Source organism: Triplophysa dalaica, chromosome 19 (assembly GCF_015846415.1).
Source record: "Triplophysa dalaica isolate WHDGS20190420 chromosome 19, ASM1584641v1, whole genome shotgun sequence".
Lineage (NCBI taxonomy): Eukaryota > Metazoa > Chordata > Actinopteri > Cypriniformes > Nemacheilidae > Triplophysa > Triplophysa dalaica.
The window spans coordinates 2,049,357-2,070,490 of record NC_079560.1 but is presented as its reverse complement, the minus strand read 5'-3'; the positions used below and the strand labels follow the sequence as shown (position 1 = coordinate 2,070,490).

The following is a 21,134-nucleotide window of genomic DNA, read 5'->3' as shown; positions in this document are numbered from 1 at the left end:
TGTGTATTTCTTTTTTTAATAACAGCGCATAAATCTCGCTCCTTTTTCTGCGTATCATTCAACCGTCGCCTCGTGTGACCAGATCCCCGTGGTCACGTGATCCAAACAATAGCGCAAGATGGCGGCGCCTATCGAGAGACTGCTGAATGAAATCCGCGAGTCCGAAGAGCCGATCGAGGAGCTTAAGACTCTCCGGACGGCCGTGTTTGCTACACCCGCGAGCGGCCTCAGAGAGACGTTGTCCGGGCCGCGACTGGAGGTTTTATTCGGCCTTCTGAGCACCAATGACAAGTGAGTGTTGATATTGCTGAGTCAAGTGACACAATAAATACACCCTACTCTCAGCTTGTAATGTTTAAGTGTTATATAATTTCCTTAATATTTTATTTAGTGTTGCTTTCTGTGTATTTGTTAATTTTTTATTAGTCCTTAGACTGTAATTTACTTTATAGGACTTCATTTTGGATGGAGATCATTAACTCTACCAAATAATACATCCCTGCCTAAACTGGTTTTGCAGGTGTAAACTGGTTTAGGATGATCTCGCAGTCTAGACTGACGGAGCACCAGCTTGTCTAGACAGGAAGACCATCTTAAACCAGCAGAGACCTTCTAAAAAAAACGATTTAACGGTCTAAGAAGAGCAAACAGGTTTCAATTACATTGATGTTCGTTTTTCTATGTAGAGAGCAGATAGAGGTGTGCGTGGAAATCCTGGGTCACGTTCTTCAGGCATTAGAACCCGTGCAGCTGGCACAGAACTACAAGACTGCGCTTCACAGCGGACTCAACCATCCGGATGATTCTGTCAAAATTCTCACCCTCACACAGGTCAGTGGATCTCTCTCTCTCTCTCTCTCTCTCTCTCTCTCTCCCCCCTCTTCATCTATCTCACTCCTCTGTTTTGTTCATAGATCGGCCGTGTTATTGGTCATGCGGACGGAGCGACTCAGATGCTGAACAGCTCAGAAATCCTGCGTGATGTGATTCAGTGCATCAGTATAGAGCGCATCGCCGTGGCTGAAAAGGTGCTGAGACGCGTCTCGTGATGATACAGAAAAACTTCAATGATCTCACCAATTACTCTTAAAAGTATGAGAATACTTTTAATAGAATACTTTTAAATAATATATTATTTGAAATTTCTCTCCATTAGGCGATAGCTGCCCTCCGTATGCTCAGCAACACAAAGGTGGGGCTTGATGCTCTGTTCCGCTCCGATTTGCTGAACAAACTGAAGGATGTGATGAGTACCAGTGACATCATCAGGTACAGAGTGTACGAGGTATGTTATTTCATCTAGAGATGAAGAGCAGTCAGATTTACAGATTAGATCTTTGAAGGTAATGCTCTGTGTATTTGTTCTGTGTATATACAGTTGATAGTGAAGGTGTCAGCGGTGTCTCCTGTATCTCTTGGTTACTGTGTCAACAGCGGTTTAATCTCTCAGATGCTTGAGGAACTGACTGGAGATGATGTTTTGGTCAGGTATTGACCTCATGCACATACTTTTGTCAATTTTACATACAGAATAGCCATAAATACGTCAATTGAAAAAACATTTTTTTCTTCAGAGCAACTGCGATGGAGATGATCACCCTTCTAGCTGAAAGCCAGCATGGCCGTCAGTATCTGGCACAGCAAGGCATCATGGATAAAATCTCAAACATGATCATCGCGGCAGAGTCCGACCCCCTCTCCAGCCTTTACCTGCCAGGTGTGGCTCTCTCTCTGCAAAGACACTATTGCTCAACTTCCTTTTTTTTACTGTAGGGAGTTCTAGGATCTGTATCATTTTTTTAGCTTTTTATTTTTTGCTTTCATAAATAATGGTCCTGTTTCCATGATCTCTTTAAAGTGATAGTTCACCAAAAATCATCATTGGGTCACTCTCATGTCATTTCAAACTTGTATGACTTTCTTTCTTCCGCAGTACACAAAAGAAGATATTTTGAAAAATGTTGTTAACTGGCACTCATTACCAACTTTCTTCAAAATATCTTCTTTTGTGTTCTGCGGAAGAAAGTCATATAGGTTTAAAATGACAAGAGAGTGAGTAAATAATGAAATATCACTTTAAGAAGCTTTCAGTCATGGTAACACGTGTGTGTGTGTTTGTTCAGCACTGGTGAAGTTCTTTGGCAATCTTGTGATCGTGGACAGCCCTCAGCAGGTGTGTGAGAAGTACCCGGTTTTCCTCGAGGTGGTCTTCTCAATGGCAATTAAGCTCGATCCCACATTGACCCCTATCGCCGTGGATACCCTAGGAGAACTGGGAAAAACTGTGGAGGGTAAACAAGTCCTGCATAAAACAGGTAACTGTGTGGGTGGAGCCGTTTAAAAAGTACCCGTGCATGTTTTATATCTGTTTGCAGAGATGAATCCCTTGTCCTAGCGTTTAAGATGTCTTTAAGGTCATGTTTATTTCTATGACACCTTTTAAATTCAACACTTTCAAAGCAGCTATGCAGAAAACACACAAACAGACCATCATTCCAATTATATAGAAATAGAAAATGAAAAATGTGTACGATCATAAAACAGAAAGATTATTCTAAACATGGTGTAATTGAAAATCTTCCAAAATGTACATTAGTGATATTTTGATTGGGTTCTTATGGGTGTATTGAATAAAAATATTTTCTTGATTTAAAATTGCAGGTGAGAAATTTGTTTCTGTGTTAAAGAGAATCAGTAAATTTGTCCGTGATGAAGCCACTGAGCTCCGAGTGAGATGTCTGGATACTCTAGCCCACCTGTTCACATTACCTGTAAGTGTGTGTTTGTCCATTCTTCCTCTTTACCAGACGAACATGTTTCTTTTATTTTTCTAAATGTCTGTGCTGTGGATTTCTGCAGGTGGAACAGCAGACGGATGATCTTCTGCTGTTGACAGAGTCTTGGTTTACAGGTCTGAGCTCTCAGCCGATGGCGATGATACGGAACGTAAGCACACAGCCGTTCCCTGAGCTCCACTGCAGAGCCCTAAAGATCTTTACTGTAAGTGGTGTGTGTGCAATAAACATCAAGACACTTTCCAGTACACACGTTTAACAATATAGTATGTTATCATGATGAGTGTGTGAACCCGAGGCTGTTTCATCATTCATTTACTTTTAGATTTCAAGTGGAGTTTGAAAGTTGTAGTGTGTTTATAGGACATCAAACAGTCTTATACAATCTTTCATCGCTTTTCATCGATTTTAATATTTTCCTTAAACCGCTGTGTTTTGTTTTTCAGGCCATCGGCTGCCAGCCGTGGGGACAGCGGCTCATGATGGACACGCCCGGATTCGTGGAGTGGGTGATGGATCGCTCTGTGGGAAAGGGAAAAGAAGTCAAAGATTGTAAATTCGCACTTGTGACGTCGATCTTGAGCTCCTCGAGCACTCAGGAGATCTTCGGAGCACAGAATTACTTAAAGCTGAGGATTTACGTGAAAGAAGGGCCGTATTACGTCCACGCCATGTCTACTGTCTGCACAGAGGGGGCAGACTGAGTCACACACTTTCTATCACAATATTTTTTCTATACTTCCAGTTTTTCTAATGTCTTCGGTGCAGATAAAATGTGACCAAATGCTCTTTAGATAATTCTTTCTAGAATAATATTAATTTACAGCACTTATATACACACACATCTATTTGTACTTTCACTATATAAACTGAGTTGAATTTGGTTTTGCTTGTATCTCGTTGTGCCATAAATGAATAAATAAGGATATTGTGGGTGTTGATTTGCATTAAATTTCTGTTGTTATTCAAGGACTACATTAAACACCCTCCATTTCCATATTCATCTTCTTTTGCGTTTCACAGAGAGTGAGTAAACAATGCCAGTATTTTAAAAAAGTTATTTTTATACCACACACCACACTGCAAAAAATTGAATTTTTTTTCTTGTTTTTAGAAAAAGAATGTAAGAAGTTTATTGCAAAAATTTGTGCTGGGGTCTTTTTCTCACCCAGATTTGATTTGCTTATTTTTACCATAAACTTACTTAATTCTTATATTATTTGTCATTAAACAATACCAAATATCTTAGGTTACATTTCTTGTCAAGTAATTGTATTCTGATTCAAGAATGTTTAGATATTTGTACTGCAAAACAAGACAAAGACACTAATTGTAGTAAGAAAGTCAGTTTTTGCAGTATAAGCTGATTAAAATGTTTAGAAAAGTGACTGAAATGTTCGTTTATGACATCACTTCTCATGTGTCTGAGTAAAGTGACATTAAAATATGTGTTCTGAGTCTTTGTAATGTGGTTCGGCAGTACATTTCTAATATCTGTGTTTAGAAACAATTCTCAGAATTCTCTTCTCCGGACAAAACTTCACAAGATCAGAACAGTAGTCTTGGATTCAGCATTGAGTTTTACTTGACAAACATTGTATCACACACGCAATTCCCACCTGAACGTGTGTGAGATTTCAGCCTCACAGAGGTAACAATAATGTGAAAATGAATCGCATTAACAAACAACCAACATTCACGCCTTTATAAAACCATTCAAACACTTTGAGGCACGTCTGCGGTGGCACCCTGAGAGCTCAGAAACTTTGACATAAATACATTTACAGAAGTTCTTCTGACTGTTATAGTGGGATCATTTAAAACAATTCTGCAACATTTGAGAAATGTGATTCATGACTTTTAGAAAGAAATGGACTGTGTAAGTCAGTTCTAGCATGAGTCACATTGTTCCTGAGACGACAAGAGAAAAGCAGCTGCGTTTACGAAGACCGTCATTGGTTCCCGTTCAAACCACACATCAATATGACATCATGTCCTCTCTTAATCCCTATTCATGCTATTTCAATATTTGGAGGTGAAGTGTGTCATCTCGCCCGTGGCACCAAATGGAATTTAGAAACATGCTTGAGTTGTCATGTTGGACATCTATGTATACATCTCTATGGTTGGATCAATGTTGAGAAAGTCGAACGCATCACCTTTGGTTGTTGCTAGCATCCAAAAAAACAACATGCATCATACACATAACATATATTAAACATGTTGCGCAACATGAAACGATTGTCCGATTCAACATCAATACTTTGGATAGATGACACGCTTTGTTCTCCCATCAGACTTTTTCTTGTCCAGCCATTTCCCGCACAAAAAGACGGTCGTCACTCCGTTGGCCGTGTTTGTGATCTCAATCCTGCTCAGGAGCCAGCCGGGGCTGAGTCCAGAGTTATCGTGCTCCACGCGCACTCGGAGCAGATCGCCCATGTCCAGCAGTTCCAGAATAAACCGGTTGGTCTTCCTGCGCTCGAACAGGTTGCGGAACTTCTGGCAGAGCTGCCTCCGACCGGAGTCGCCGTTGGAGCCAAAGATGGTGACGAAGACGTTGGCGTCGGTGCCCGCGCCTTTCTCATCACCCGTGATGACAATGATCTCGTATTTCACGGGCACGAGGCTCTGAGCCTTGCTGGTAAAACTCTCGATGAATTTGGTGCACTCGAAGGTCTGGAACTCGTCTCGTTTGGAGGACAGAGGAATGGCGGCGTCGCAGTGAAAGATATACCTAAACAAGAAAGACAAAATCAACAACATTTGTGGAACGTTCTTCAAATGGAAACGAAAGCAAGACATTCTTAGAAGATTTAGTTGGCTCACTGACTTGTTGCCCAGCTCCTTTTCTATGACCACGACCTCATCCACAGTCCAGAAGGCCTCCGATTTGACCTTCTTTCCATCTTTAGGGATGTGTCCCAGACAAATACTGGCGATGTCACCCAGCTCCTTGGAGGAGAACTCGTATCGGTCTGTAGAGCCGCTGTAAACACGTTGATGACAGAAAGTTAAGCTTTCATACATAGTGACAGATGAATATACACCAGAGGAAGACTCACCGCAGAAAACGCTTTTTCTTTGTCACGTTCTCCAACACAAACTCTTTTGAACGTCCTTTTTTCCCTTCCAGAACAATCCAGGCATTCTCTTTGGTTTCTGCGTCATCTGTATCCGCTGTGGTTACCAGAATCTCATATTCTGTACGAGACAAAAAAACACGCATTCACATAATACATTATTTTAAAGATTTGACAAGTTGGACGCATTGAAGTCTTGAATTTGAATCCCAATGCCTCCAAAACCAGAAGAAATTAAGGAAATAAAATTTTGCACAAAAGAATGAAATCTAGCTTGGGATGAGAAACTTTCTGAAAGAAAATGTGCTTTGTTGACATAAATGATACAGACAGTGATGTATAAAGTACCTAAAGCAATACTTGAGTAAAAGTACAAATATCTTGCCAGAAAATTACTTTGGTAGAAGTGAAAGTAGCTTTTTTGAATATGACTTGTGCAGTATCAGATAAATCAGATAAATGTTGTACTTAAGTATCAAAAGTACTTTTTATATTAAATCTACTTAAATGTTTAAGTAAAGTTGAAGCAAACGTCTTTAATAAAAATGTAAAAAAAATTGCTGCTCAAATAGAAATGTATAAAAAGCTCTGTCTCAAGGTCAGTAGTTTTATCAGGAACAACATGTCGCCAAATTCTAAACAAGAAAAATACAAGTTAAGAAACCACATCTTTATAACTTTACTTTATAACTTATAACTTTATAAAAGGACTTTTCCCTCCCACCCCCAATATTAACCCTCAACAAAATCAGAAGAAATCTGTCCGGCCCTAACGTCTGTCTTTCCTTGCATTTCACTAACACTAACAACCCAGTCATTTGATAATTAATTGAAAGATTTGTTTTCAGTTTATCTTTAAAAGCAGCAGCACATTAAAAGCTTGTGTTGAAATGAACTGCGGAGAGCACCTTTATGAAATTGCACGTTGAGCATTTTCTATTCAGTTTCTATGCTTTTATTTTGTAGTAACGAACACGCTTTGGGGAATCGCATCGAGTAAAAGTACACATTTTATTCACGAAATGTAATTGAGTAAAAGTAAAAGTCTGCAGAAATATAAAGCTTCAAGTAAAGTACAGATGCCCTACAAAAATTTGTAAGTACTGTACTTAAGTAATTTTACTTTGTTACATTACAACACTGGATACAGAAGCCCTTCCTCGTTGTTGGAATGAGCTTTTTCCTTTATGCAAAATGTTTTTGTTATTTTTGTTAATTTTTTACTTATTTTGTAGGAAAACAAGTTTGAAAGTGTGTGTGTGTCTCACTTGTTTTATCATCGAAATCCACCGCGTCATTGTTGGCACATGCCAGCTCTCTCATTATCTGCCCATCGTCCTCATTCTTGGCAAGCCAGCGGTCACACTGGAAACGAAACTTCTTTCCCAAAATGTCATCATGCACTTCCACATACTCCAGATGCCAACCAGGAGCCGGTCCTGACAACTCACACGTAAAAAATGATTTAATTACATCATCAACAATACTACAATATATTACAATATCACTCAAAAATACTGTATGTATTTTAAGCGTTTGAACAAAATGAATTGTCATGTTCTGAGTCATCTCATATGGTTGATGCTTGAGACAACAAATGGAAAGAATACTTTTGAAATCCAAGTTGTCATTGCGTATTCACACTCGTTGTAAAAACTGCTTGGATTGACTCACCCGAGTTGTCGTGCCAAATGCGTACTTTCGAGAGCTCGCCCAAGCCCAGGATATCAGGAAAGCGGAAAGTGTCGGTCTGTTTGCGCTCAAACTTGTTTGTGTTTGAGCTTTCTTTCAGAGCGAGCGTTCCGGTGTCACCGTTTTCGCCGAAAATAATCATCCACACATTAGCATCAGTTCCCGCCGCTAAAAAACAGCCAATCACATATCAAGTCTTTTCAATGACCGTAAACTCACTCCTTCTGTTCTGCACCACTAAACCAACATAAAATAGTTGTCGAGAGTTGTGTACCGGTGGCATCGCTGGTCTTCACAGACACAGTGTAGATGGTGAGCTCAACCATTTCTTCATCGTTTATAATGGCCGGCATCTCACATAGGAGCGTTCGCTTGGGCCCGTACGAGTGAGACAGCCATTCCTCGTACACAAACAACGCCACCTCGTCCGTCTGCAGGTTATGAAGTTCAATCTGTACACATAAAATCATTGCCGCATTATTCCCGCACCCAGAACACTGTGAATGTTTTAACATTTAGCTTCTCTCACCTTATCTAAAAACCAGTCCGGTCGGCTCCCGGAACCGTCTATACGAACTCTCATTTTCCTAAGAGGAGCGATGTCCTCGATCTCCAGATTAAAAGTGTCTTTCTGCCCTCGCTCAAACCTTTACACAGAGGCAAAACGGCTGAGAAAATAATAGCTTGTAAACATTACATTTTGTCTGTTTATTCTTCAAGTACCTGTCCTCTAATTTTGGCAGCACCATCTCCTCCGATGTGCCGTAGATTCCAAACACAGTGACATAAATCTGTGTGTCGGTACCAGCGTGCAGGACGTCTCCTGTGAGGACGGTCACCTCATAGATGACCTAGAAAACACACAAGATTTAAACCCTTCAAATGCACACAGGTCATTTCAGGGTTTATGGCGCAGGAGACACGTGCACACCTTCAGTGAGATGTTTATTATTTCTGCATCCTGGACGTTCAGCATGCGTGCGGTGAGTCCATCTCCTCTGTCTTTGGCCAGCCAGTTCTTACAGCGGAACACAAAGCGCACGGCTTTAGTCGGGACCTCCACAGATAGTTCTTCCACCAGCCAGCAGCTCTCTGGAGTCGCTCCATCGTGACCCAGCTACAACACAAGACCCACCATAACATTGAGATTGATTGTCTGAAGCGAAGTGTGTTCAATGCATAAAAAATATAATAGCAATATATGTGCATGTGTGTTCCCTCACTTGCACTTTCTTGATCTCTCCAACATCAGCTCCATAACAAGTGAAGTAATCCAAAGATCCCGGCTGGAATCCGCTCTTCCCATCAAAGTCCAGCCAGAGGCGATCCGTCCTCCTGCTTTTCTTCCCGATGATGATGACATACACACGGCTAGACGTCCCGGCGTCCCGTTCCACACCCGTTGTGACCATGAAGTGGTACGGAATCACTACACACACAATATTACACATTTGCAAACGAGAATCTCTCTCATATTGAATTCAAGGTGTATCTTTTGTTTTCTGGGTAGTTGCTAAGGTGTTTATTAGGGAACATGTTGATTAATTAGTGGCCAAAATTATAATTAGTCTTTTGTAATATTTTAGTTTACACAATCCCCACAATGCACCGAAGAAGACTTACAGACAAAACGTTTATATTTTTGACCTCCAAGGGGATTATGTAAAATAATATGGAAATGTATTAATAACAATATATTAATTTTGTGAGTGTGAATCATGACTTTGTGTACTAAGTAACTGGTTTACACACCAAAATAAGGCGACGAAAGTGTTATAACATGAAATTAAATATATTTTGTTGTGTTTTTTTAATACAAATATTTAAACATTCTTAAATCAAGACATAGTTACCGGAGAAGCAAAATGATCTATAAAATCAAAAAATAAAATCTTACCTCATTGGCAGATGTTAATCATAACCTGAAGCATAAACATAATTCGTTTTTTGACAACTAAATGGCTTGAAAACATATTTATGTAAATGTATCTTGACTTAAGAATGTTGCGACATTTGTACAAGAAAACAATAACATTGTGCTAATATTGAAACATGTTTGTTAATGTATGCTAATATAATATCTAAAAACAATAAATAAAAAATAATTGTAACCATTAAACAAAAACACCTCCCTTGATAAAAAACGCTTTCGCTCCGAGGTTTCTCTCTTACACCTCTGGAGACGTTCTTGAGATCCGTTATGTTTCGTTTCTCATGCACGAGACTGTGTTCGGTTGTACATACGTGACTGCTCCTCCTCCTCTTCATCCTCCTCTGAATGTTGTTTCTTGTTTTTCTTGTTCATGTTGCTGTCCAGATTCGTCACGTTTTTAATGGGACAGAAAGCAGTTTCTCGCTCTTCCTCAAAATCCTACACACATGCACAAACACACTACATACATTGTCGTCCTAGTATGATGCACAGCTTGTTAACGCATGCTTGCACAAGTGCACGCATGCACACATGCAGGCAGACCTTAACGTAGAAGACCCTGTCGATCCGTCTGTCCTCACGCTTGCGAGAGAGCCATCGCTCACACAAGAACAGAAACACCTCCTCTGTGTCCTGGTCCAGCACTTCCACCTGCTCCAGGTACCAATCAGCACTGAGCATGCTGTTGTCATGACGAATACGGATCTTGAACACCTGGCCCAGATCCACAGCCTCCAGAGTAAACGTGTCCACCTGACCAATCAGAAACGAGGGTCAACAACAGCTGCCAACATCTGATGAAGTTCTCACAACGACAGACCAAAGTGCTGATGTTGAGGTGTTGTTGTCTCACCAATCCTCTCTCAAACTTGTTGCTGTTCTCTGATTTGCTGAGTTTGCGTTCTCCGGTGTCGCCCATGTCTCCATACAGGGTGATGAAGACATTGGCATCAGTTCCCGCTCCACACACGTCCCCTGTGGTTACTGCCACTGTATACGTGTGAACTGCAACACAAACACGCAAGACATATAAAACTTCCTTTCGACTCGATCATTTAGCAAACGTTACCAAACCCATACACACAAACAACACACAGACACACTTACTCTCCAGTGCGTCGTCCACCTCTGTCTCGATGACTTTCAGTGTCCCGTCTCGTGATAGTTTCTGGACGATGATGTCAGAAGGCACCAGCTCTCGAATCGTCTCACCGTCCTCCTCCGATCGAGCCAGCCAGCCCTCACACGGGAAAATGACCGTCTCAGAACCCTGAACACACACACACGTGCTCTTAACAGTGGACTGACAACTTTTTTGAAGTTTTGCCACGACTTAAAGGAACAGTTGACCCCAAAATGAAAATTCTTCATAACGCAGAAAACAATAACAAAGGCTTTAATGCTCAAATGTGTAAACACATCTGATGTTTTAATTAGCGTTAAATTGGAATATAGTTCCAAAATGTGTTTATTATAGTTATAATTATTCTGAAATTGCTACTATAGTCTATAATGGGCTTCATATAAGCTCAATGTGGTTTGTAAGTCATCTTCTTGAAACATTTCCCTCTGATTTTTACATGAAATCGCACCCTCGAATTGTTTAAAATCAGTAATAATTAAAGGCGATTGCACATCGAGACCGAAATTTGCATCCGAAATTTCCGCACGGTAAAAAATAAATATGACCTCACGTTGTGTCAATCACATTTACACACTGGATCCGATATTTTCGTCCGTCATGAAAAAAAAACGGTCTGGATTTGATTTTCTGCTTACATTTTCATACAAAAATTCGGACTGGGATTGATTTTCTGCGTTTTTTCTGCATTTTCTGTGTTTTTCGCCTCCGTAGCAAGCATTTTGAGATGCGTTTTGACAATTCAGAGACACCATACAAACGAACGCAAAATACGAAAAAACGCATACGGAAATTTCTGACTGTATGTGCAAAGACCTTTATTTGTTCTGATGAAAACACAGAGAAAGATATTTGGAAGAATGCTCGTACCCAAACAGTTCTTGGCCACCATTGACTACCATAGTAGGAAATAATGCTTTGTACATTTCTTTTTTCTGCTAAACGCAAAAGAAATTTTGAAGAAGGTAGGACATCGAACAGTTCTGATGCACTTTTGACTACCTTTGTCATTTTTCCTACTATGGTAGTCAATGGTGGCCAAGAAGTGTTTGGGTACGAGCATTCTTTCAAATATCTTTCTCTGTGTTCATCAGAACAAAGAAATTCATACAGATTTTAAACAACTCAAGGGTGAGTAAATGAAAATGAAAACACATTTCAAACACATTATTTATCTTTAAAGAGGGTGTTGGTACAGAATGGCCGGAGATAACCGTAACCGTATTAATGTGCGAAGTTACAAGACTAAAAATATTATTATAAAGTAAGAAATAAATCCATTAACTATTTTAGAGATTTACCGGACGCATGTGCCTGGTCTGAAATAAACTGCCGGTCTGTGTTTGGTTATAATTGAACAATTTAATTTGTAATAGTATTATTTTATATTGATATTTTTGTATGTGAATTGTATGAAATTAAATTAAAACTACTCAACAGGCCCACATTATGTTTGGTTATGTTGTTGCCGCCGAAACCTTCCATTAGTTCATACGATCAGGAATCAGGAAAAGTACCATGGTACAATATTTGTTTTTCTTGGTAAAAACTCAAAACATAGAATATGAAAAACGTTAATCATAAAGTACAGTCATGCCATTCCTATCAGCTTCTATGAGTGTAACACTGAAGGACAGTATGTTGGTGAAGTGTGTTGTGCTGATGTCAGGTTTCACTGCTGAGTTTCAGTCTGTACAGATACAGATAGCACTGGAGTGAAGTACAGGTCAGAGAAGATTAGTCACTGGAACTAATGATGTACACACACACACACAAACACACACACACACACACACACACACACACACAGCAAATGTAGGTCAATGAAATGGGTGGAGAACAGAGGAGAGAAAAAGGAGGTCCTCAATCAGACCGGAACATTGTGGACTAAGTCCAGTCCATATCACAGTCCACTTACACAGAATGTGATACATAACACTGAGAAAGAAGTAGGTTATACAGTGTGCTACAGGACATCTTGCTTACTTACTTCTATGTAAAACCTACACAAAAATGATATTTTGAAAGTAACCCATTGACTTCCATTGTATGGAAGCAAAAACACATTCCTCAAAATATCTTCTTTCGCACAGAAGAACGTGCCGTATACAGGATTTGAATGACATGAGGAGTATGTTTATTTTTGGGTGATCTGGGTTTTTTTGGGGTCCCTTTAAAGGCGGCGTGAAATAAAAAATAATCGTTCGAATTGTTTTACACAGTGGAAGGTATTTATTATAATTAATAAAAATTAATTTGCGAGGGTGGGGCTGCAATAACTGACAGATTTCAAACTGGCGTTCAAATATTTCACCTTCGAACGATCCAATCAGTTGTCAGTGGATGAAATCAAGTCCCGCCCTACATTTTTCTCAATTCAGAAGTCGTTTCACCCAGGTATGCGTCACAATACGGAGAAAAAGACAATGGCTACTTGCGTTTCGTGCCGACTGAGATACTTTATTACAGGGAGATGGGAGGGTCTGTAATACTTTCAGTTGGAGAACCTGTGACGCATCTGGTCTTCTTTCCAGCTTTTCGCTGAAGCCAGGGCGTTAGCATTAGCCATTACACTATTTCTGCTAAAGTTTGCAGACTTGCCTCTAGTGGCTTTGTTTAAAGTCCCCGGGAACACGGAAGATGCGATCGTTTTTACTTCCGAATTTCGATTCATTAGCGAGAACATGGAAATTCAAAAGAGAAGAATAGTGGGCGTGGCTTTCATCTTTCTCTGCGATTTGATTGGAAGTATAAAACCGCCGAAAGTTGCATTTTGAAATGGAACTGGCAGCAGACAGACACTGGGTTCACACCAAACGCAAATTAAGCGTTTAGCCCGAGTCAATTACATATATTAAGTCAATGCAAAGACACGTATAGACGCCAACGAATGCCGCGAATCGGGCTGCCCGAACTTCCGAGAAGGTTGAAAAATATTTGTCAGATCGCATCACTCAAGTTAAAATAATGAACTTTTCCCCCCCGAGTAATAAAGAGCGTGGAGCTCGATTGTTCACGTTTGGTTTGACCGGGTATGACAATTAAAAGGGAGGAGTTGACGGACGCTCCACCCAAGCCGTCTAACATACATCATTTAAGATGAACAGTCTCTAGAGGGTGGAAGGCCATTTTCAGATTTTAACTATGAGGGCACACACATTTTAAAAAGAGAATGACCCACATCGATAAAATATTTACAATAAGCACTGCAATATTTCACGAATAAATAGGCATCGTCATTTTTATTTCACTGGGACTTTAAGTGCTTTGAAAAAAAGCATTCGCCACCTTTCCTTTCCGGAGCAGCCTGCGGATTTCCACCCGGTCCAAATGCCATCCAGGATTCACTCCACGGTTGTCATGACCGATACGGATTTTCTCAACGATATCACCGATATCCTCCAACTGCAGATTGAATAATTATAATCCGTCATCAATTGTGAAGTTCATTCAGTACGCACACTTCTGTATCGTTCTACACGTTAAGGCTTTCTTCACATTCACCTCTACGATGAACATGTCCTCTGCCCCTCTCTCAAAGTACATTCCCCTCTCTCTCTTAGTGACACAGAGAGACTTCTGAGATGTACACACACCGTTCTGACCGTACAGCACGATGAAGACGTCTGCGTCTGTGCCCGCCACAAATATATCGCTGGTGAAGAATTTGATCTCATAGGGAACAACTGTAACACAGGAGACAAAAGAAACATCAAGCTAGAAGCTAATCAATGAGTAAATCTAAAAAACAAGTCATTTTTGGGACATGAACTAGGAAAGAGACCTAAAATAACGTTTTTGTTTCTATTTTCTTATTTTTATATCCGACCGCTCATGGGTTTCCACAAGAAAAAAAACACAGATGAGATCTTGGTTATTTCTCCTAGACATCCATCGTAAGAATGAATGGAGCACAAATGGAAACTTTTTTCTATTTGCATACAGTATCAGTGTTATTGTCATCTTACAAATGTATGGTCTTTATTTGTGTGTGTGTGTCATACAGGGTGTGTATAGTTGTGTCTGTAGTTCATTAGGGGACAGGTCTCTGACAATGGCACCATCATCCTCTCCTTCATCCAACCAACGGCCGCAGGGAAAGCGCAAGAGCTGCCCGAGAGACGGAGCGTTGATCTCCACCCAGTCCAGAAACCAACCCGGAGAACCACCTGAGACAACACACACACATATCCACAGATACACATGCACACATGTACACTGTAAGTAATTGTCTGTAAGATTTACACCAACACTGCCTGCCCTGGAGATTCAGTAAAGAGCAGAAAACTGTCCTACACATGATCAAGGCCAAGAGCTGAATAACAAACACAGACAGAGGCTGAAATAAACATAGATAAGATAAAGATATATACATAAAACCCCGACTCTATAGAGCAGTCCATACAGAAACCTGAAAGTCTTGTGTGCCATTTTAAAATCAACTGATGGGTTTCATAATTATATTTTCTACTATAAATAAACTACACAAACATACTTAATATCTGCAAAATACACATGACAGTTTTAATGATAAACTGTTTATCTGGAAATTACTTGTATTTTTTGCTGTAAAATGAACAGCGATTCGTTACAGTGTAAACACACACACAAACACATCATAAATACAGTATTGTGGGTCATACACAGAAAGCCATTGAAATGAATGTAAAACATGTCAACGCAGACAGTAAACAATAAATATCTGACTGTTCGGGGTAATGTTTGCGTGTACCTGAATTGTCGTGTCCAATCCGGATTCTCTTGAGTTTGCCGATGTCCACAGCCTCTATCGTGAACTCATCGATCACTCCCACCTCAAATTTATTCCTTCTGTTCTTTGATGCCTTTAGATTGATGATGCCTGAAACAACGACACAGACTTTCCGTAGCGTAAGTGCTGATTATATTATCTTTAAAGCTGAGCTTCTTGTTTCCATGGTTACCTGTATCATCTTTGGTCCCGTAAAAAACCGCGAAAACATTTGCATCCGTACCAGCATACTGCTTCTCTCCTGTTTTCACCCTCAGTGTAAACGTGGTTGACATGGCTACACACACACACACATACACACACACACACAGTTTGCATACTTATAGTCAAGCCCCCAACAGTTCACACTGAAGAATGTGAAGAGATGTAGTGCACTATAAAGTACTGGAAGCCGGACATCTTGGATGCATTTTCCTGTACGCAGCGGAAGGGGAGGAGCTAAACATTCGAAGGGTAAAGCAGAACTTAATGATTGAAAACCTTTTTGCTCTAGTCCGAGCTGAGCGGGCGATGACTCGTCTTCATCGTCTTCATCTCTCTTCATGAAGGCCTCGTCTACAGGCACTAACTCACGGCCCAGCTGTCCGTCATCTTCATCCACGGCCAGCCAACGCTGACAGGGGAAAAAATACCTGAAACATAGACAGCACACACAGGGATGAAAATCTCAGACATGCACTCAATATATGTTTATATGTCTATTAAAATAGAAATAAGACTATAGGGAGAGCAAAATGAGACATGCAGACAAATCTTTGCCAATGGAGTAAGAAAAATGTACTTAAATTAAGTTTTACCTCTTTATCAAACGTCCAGTCTGTGAAATTTAGCGGCATCTAGGGGTGAGGTTGCAAATTGCAATCAACGGCTCACTCCACCCCTCCCCTCTTACCCAGTAGCCGTAAACCACGCAAATACATAGGGCCCGCAAGCTTGGGGCCCCCTAGTGGCTAAAAGCGGTAAAATCATTTGATTCTTGATTTAGACACTCAGATTTACGCAATAAAGCGCACATATTACAGCGCTGCTCAATAATGAAAGAAATCAAAAGAAAAAAATTACTAATTTTATGAATATAGCAAAACAATGCTATGAAAAGAAGCCATGAAAAGAAAAATGAATAAAACAAATAACACTTTTTCTTCCCAAAAACAAGAAAGTTTATTCTTATTCAGAGAATTTTGTACTGTTGTGGTTCAACGTAAAATAAATCCAGTTTATATTTGTACGTATATATGTGTCATTAATTCCATGTACTCAATACTGCTGTGCAATTCAAACAAAAATGTTAGGCAATGTGTGGGGGCCTCAGGTCTTGACTTTGGGCCCCAAAATGGTAAACACACTCCTGCACTTCCCCCACCGGTTTCTCACCTAAATTTATAAATGTCTTTTTTGTAGTGCAGCCTGAGTGTTTCTCTAAGGTTCAACAGACGTGAGGTTGTGTGTGCTTATGCAGGAAACTCACATGGTTTCCTCTTTGACATCAAAGATCTCGACGCGGTCGAGGTACCAGGCAGCATTCGCCTGCTTGTTGTCATGACGAATCCTCAGTTTCTTCAACAGTCCCAGATCCATCCCAGTGATTGTGAACAAATCCTCCTGAGAATGATCCATAAATTCTCTATATGAGGGTGTGTGTTTGACTCTAAATAATATATTCTGTATGCCATGAAACAGTCGGGTGTGTGTGTATTGTACTCACCTGTCCACGCTCAAACTTGTTCAGGTGGTTTGACTTGCGTAGTTTTCTTTCACCCGTGTCGCCCATTTCTCCATATATGTTCATGTAGACCCCAGCATCTGTTCCGGCCCCGAGCGTAGTGCCGGTGAACACATGGACCTCGTACGTGTTCTCTAAAACACACAAAGTCATTCACTTTAAAGTACTGAATATACAGAATGTTGATCATGATTTTAAAAACCTTTTGATCAAATGCTTGAAACACTATAAACAGCAATGCTTTGGTTCTCTTTTGTTAGTAAAGCATTGGCTAACCTTCCAAATCTTCGTAGTCCTCGGCACGCAGCTCAACGAGTATCTCACCATCCTCCTCACCACGAGCGAGCCATCGGCCACACGGGAAGCTGTAAGATTGAACGACCTCCTTCAGTTCACCCGGAGACTCCTCCTCCTCCTGTGAATGACAGATAGTCAGACACTGAAGACGGGTCTCATTCACACAGAATTTTTGTTTAACAAAAGCGTCTCGTTTCACCTTTTTCCTTTTTTTCTTCTTCTTGTCTTTCTTGTCGTCCTCCTTCTTCTCTGGTTTCAACATTGCCATGACCAACCGCTTCACGTCCACTTTCTCCAGGAACCATCCTGGTCCGACTCCAGATCCGTCGTGCCCGATCCGGATCTTATAGACACGTCCTACATCTAGACCCTCGATCTGAAACAACCAATAGGAGAGCAGCCTTTGAGACACAACAACAGATTTTACGTACCTACTATGTCAACTTTTAGAAGAACTTAAAAGCGCAAAATATGTCTTGAATTTCAGTCCAGTCGAAAATTTTATTTTGTTCAATCTTCTACCTTGAAGATCTCAGTGGTTCCTCTCTCAAAGTTGTTGGATCGGCTTTTAAGCCGAATTAATTCGGTTTTACCCTCTTCGCCGTATATCTGGAGGAAGACATTGGCGTTTGTCCCCGCGGCCCAGACGTCCCCCGTCACCACGGTAACCTCGTAATTGATCACTGCATCAGACAAAACACTTTCATGAGGCCTGTTCTCTTAAATTTAGAATGATTGTGTGTGTGTGTGTGTGTGTGTGTGTGTGAGTGGCCTTGCTTTTATATCCCAGTGGGGACATAAACCTGAACACACACCAGCTCTTGGGGACTCGTGTCCCCTTGGGGATTCAGGTCCCCATGAGCAAAAAATCTTATAAATCGTACAAATCGAAAAACGTACTAAAATGCAAACGTTTTTTATGACCTTTAGGTTAAGGGGTGGAGTTAGGGGATAAAATATACAGTTTGTAAAGTATAAAAAGCATTACGCCTATTGACTGTCCCCACGGAGATGATAAACCAGACATGTGCGTGTGTACATTCATTAAAATACACACATTTCTCAATCTCTAGTGTCTCGCTGGGATAGATTTCCACCTCCACCTTCCCGTCAGCCTCGTCCTTACAGAGCCAGCGATGACTGGGGAACATGTATTGAACCCCGTGCACCGGTATCCAGATTTGAAGACTGTCCAGGAACCAGCCGGCTCGCAGGCCTTCATTAGTGTGACCAATCAGCAGCCTGTTTATCTACAGGCCCCTCCCACAGAGCAGAAGGGAATCACAATAAATACGCAAATAATGTTCATGTATGATAAATGAAACTAACTCCGGTGACATACCTTGCCGATGTCAAATGTTTCTATGGTGAAGATGTCTGTCTGTCCGGTCTCGAAATAGTTTCCCAGGTCGTTATCGGAGACGACCAGAAGCATCTTGTTGGTGTCGCCTTTCTCTCCATACAGCTTCACAAACACCTTCGAATCCGAGCTGGCGCCGTTTATACTGCCCGTCTTTATAGCAATGTGATAACTAACAGCTGGAACACACATTATTTACATCCAAATATGCATTTTGTTTATTTTTTGTACATGTGTGTATGTGTGTGTGGCTGTTTGTAGCTGTCTGTTGACTCACTGAACAAACGCTGACCGTCGTCTGTGGGAACTAACTCTCTCACGATCTGCCCATCGTCCTCATTACGATCCAACCATCTGAAAGAGAAACACATGTGACAGGAAGAAGAGTGTGTGTCATAAAATGTGTTTATTATGAACAATCGTGTGTTGTGTGTGAATGAAACAAAGCGAACAAAAATTTTAAAAAGAAACAGAATTTGCGTTGGTGTTGAACTTTTCTATTCAAATTATTTATAATAAAACATCAAAATATATATAAGTTTACATGCACATGCTTTTTTTTACATTTCTACCGCTTGTGCCCATGTGTCATGCACTTACACCTCAACATTGAACACACAAACCTCAACCACGGTAGCGATCAAAAACCATCATTCATTAAAAAAACTCTAAACTCAACAGATAACAACGTAACAACGATATTAAAGCATAAATTAAGCCAGCAAGATCTAAAACACTAATATTTAAAAGAAAAACTAATAATAAACACATGAACATGAATTGAATAAGCTGCAATGCATGTCAAACTCTTGAAATATAGTTTGTTCAGAATACACAGTTTTGTAAGTTGTGCAAACTTTCTGCACATTTTTGCCGAAACTTGAGAATCTAAGTCCAGTCACCAAATAATCTTTGTTAGAAACATGTTTAGGCTATTTCTGTTCAGCATTTGCAAAACAATCATTTGACTCATTTAACTAAAAATGTTATGTTCAATTTACTCATTTATCTGTATAGGGAGAACATTTTAGCAAGTCAGATTTTTAAATTGATATATAATGTTTACATTTCATATTTTAAATACAATTTAAAATGTTTAATACATGATAGATAAATACGGAATACATCTCAGCTTAAAACAAACCTAAATCAATGAAGCGTGCGTTTCGATTAAGTTTTGAAATGCCGTTTTGACAGGAGCCGCTGCAGTATAGTGTGTCTCTGTTTGTTATATATAACTGTTCTCTTGATGTTTACGTAAACGTAGGCCTATATTTATTTATCTTCTGTGATAAATATGCTTTCGAAGTTGTGTATCTTTCATATAAGTCAGTAGACCTATAATGTAACTCCCAATAAAGTTAATAAATCCCCGTTAATTTTCAGAGCCCTGTTTACAGTCCACTAAAGAAAAGGCTTGAAAAGCATAGAATATATTTCAGTTTGAAAACATAAATAAAAAAATTATCTGTATTATTAATAATACAGTACATTAGAATTGGAGGACAAGGTGTGAAGATAAAGATTCATAGCTCAACTATTAATGAGTGTTTATTCGCATGATTTTCTATGTCGGGCAATAGGTGGTACTTACAACAACTATTTTATTAAAGGTGGTACTTGATCAGAAAAGTTTGAGAACCACTGCTATAAAATACTATACTCATTTAGTGTGTGTGTGTGCGTTTGTGTGTGTGTAACGGAGCTCTCTCTGTGGTGTAGGTTAGGTTTCCTCTGCACTCTTTAGTGTCCATTAGTAACCAGATTCTAGTTTCCCAACTACATTATTGAGTTAAACACCACTCTCTCATGTTCTCCAGCTTACAGACACACCCATATATACTTATATACACAATGCAGTTTTGCAGAAATCATTGTGCGAGTGTTTGCGTGTTGCTCTCGTGTGTCTGTTCCATCATCTTGCCTGAAACACGGAAATTCAATGGATGTGTTCTCAGGTTGCCCCTCCTCTCTGATCATCAACTTATCCAAGAACCAACCACAGCCTCCGCCACGGCCGTCGTGGCCAATCCGAACCCTCCTGATCTGTCCTAGTGAAACCGCCTCTACGATGAACTCATCAGCCTGAGAAAAAGTACAAGAGAGGCGAACATTGCATACTAAAATACATTACTAATTGAACGCACGTTTTCTAAGCAGTACAGAACGGAAGGCAATGCAATAAAGCCCTGTTTACAGAATTCAGAATTCAGAATTTAATCTGCAGAATGTGACACATTATTTATAATAAATGTAGTTGGCTTATATAAATATATGTCATTGATATTGTCATGTAAACTCTCTCCAGGATGCCCAATGTCATTACTCACATTTCCCTT

At 40.1% G+C, this 21,134-nt stretch overlaps 2 protein-coding genes across 2 annotated transcripts; one reads left to right on the top strand and one right to left on the bottom strand.

Annotated features, from left to right (window-relative positions):
• Window positions 1-84: 84 nt before the first annotated feature.
• Window positions 85-3,736, top strand: psmd5 (proteasome 26S subunit, non-ATPase 5). Its single transcript, XM_056731352.1, has 10 exons — window positions 85-291; window positions 687-831; window positions 915-1,028; window positions 1,157-1,285; window positions 1,379-1,488; window positions 1,575-1,717; window positions 2,124-2,315; window positions 2,662-2,771; window positions 2,860-3,000; window positions 3,242-3,736. The coding sequence occupies exons 1-10, from the start codon at window positions 119-121 to the stop codon at window positions 3,497-3,499; spliced, it is 1,515 nt and encodes a 504-aa protein (XP_056587330.1). The 5' UTR covers window positions 85-118; the 3' UTR covers window positions 3,500-3,736.
• A 784-nt stretch (window positions 3,737-4,520) lies between these two features.
• Window positions 4,521-19,199, bottom strand: LOC130408054 (lipoxygenase homology domain-containing protein 1-like). Its single transcript, XM_056731465.1, has 28 exons — window positions 19,073-19,199; window positions 18,778-18,974; window positions 18,493-18,685; window positions 17,958-18,118; window positions 17,635-17,811; window positions 17,415-17,553; window positions 17,121-17,272; window positions 16,884-17,017; window positions 15,896-16,047; window positions 15,588-15,692; window positions 15,377-15,505; window positions 14,649-14,813; window positions 14,149-14,330; window positions 13,933-14,049; window positions 10,611-10,773; window positions 10,357-10,508; window positions 10,047-10,256; window positions 9,815-9,941; window positions 8,794-8,999; window positions 8,502-8,687; window positions 8,294-8,421; window positions 8,100-8,217; window positions 7,845-8,022; window positions 7,553-7,738; window positions 7,147-7,317; window positions 5,861-5,999; window positions 5,629-5,784; window positions 4,521-5,532 (listed from the first exon to the last, which is right to left on the bottom strand). Exons 1-28 carry the CDS (start codon window positions 19,164-19,166, stop codon window positions 5,052-5,054), a joined length of 4,698 nt encoding a protein of 1,565 aa, XP_056587443.1. The 5' UTR covers window positions 19,167-19,199; the 3' UTR covers window positions 4,521-5,051.
• Window positions 19,200-21,134: the final 1,935 nt, after the last annotated feature.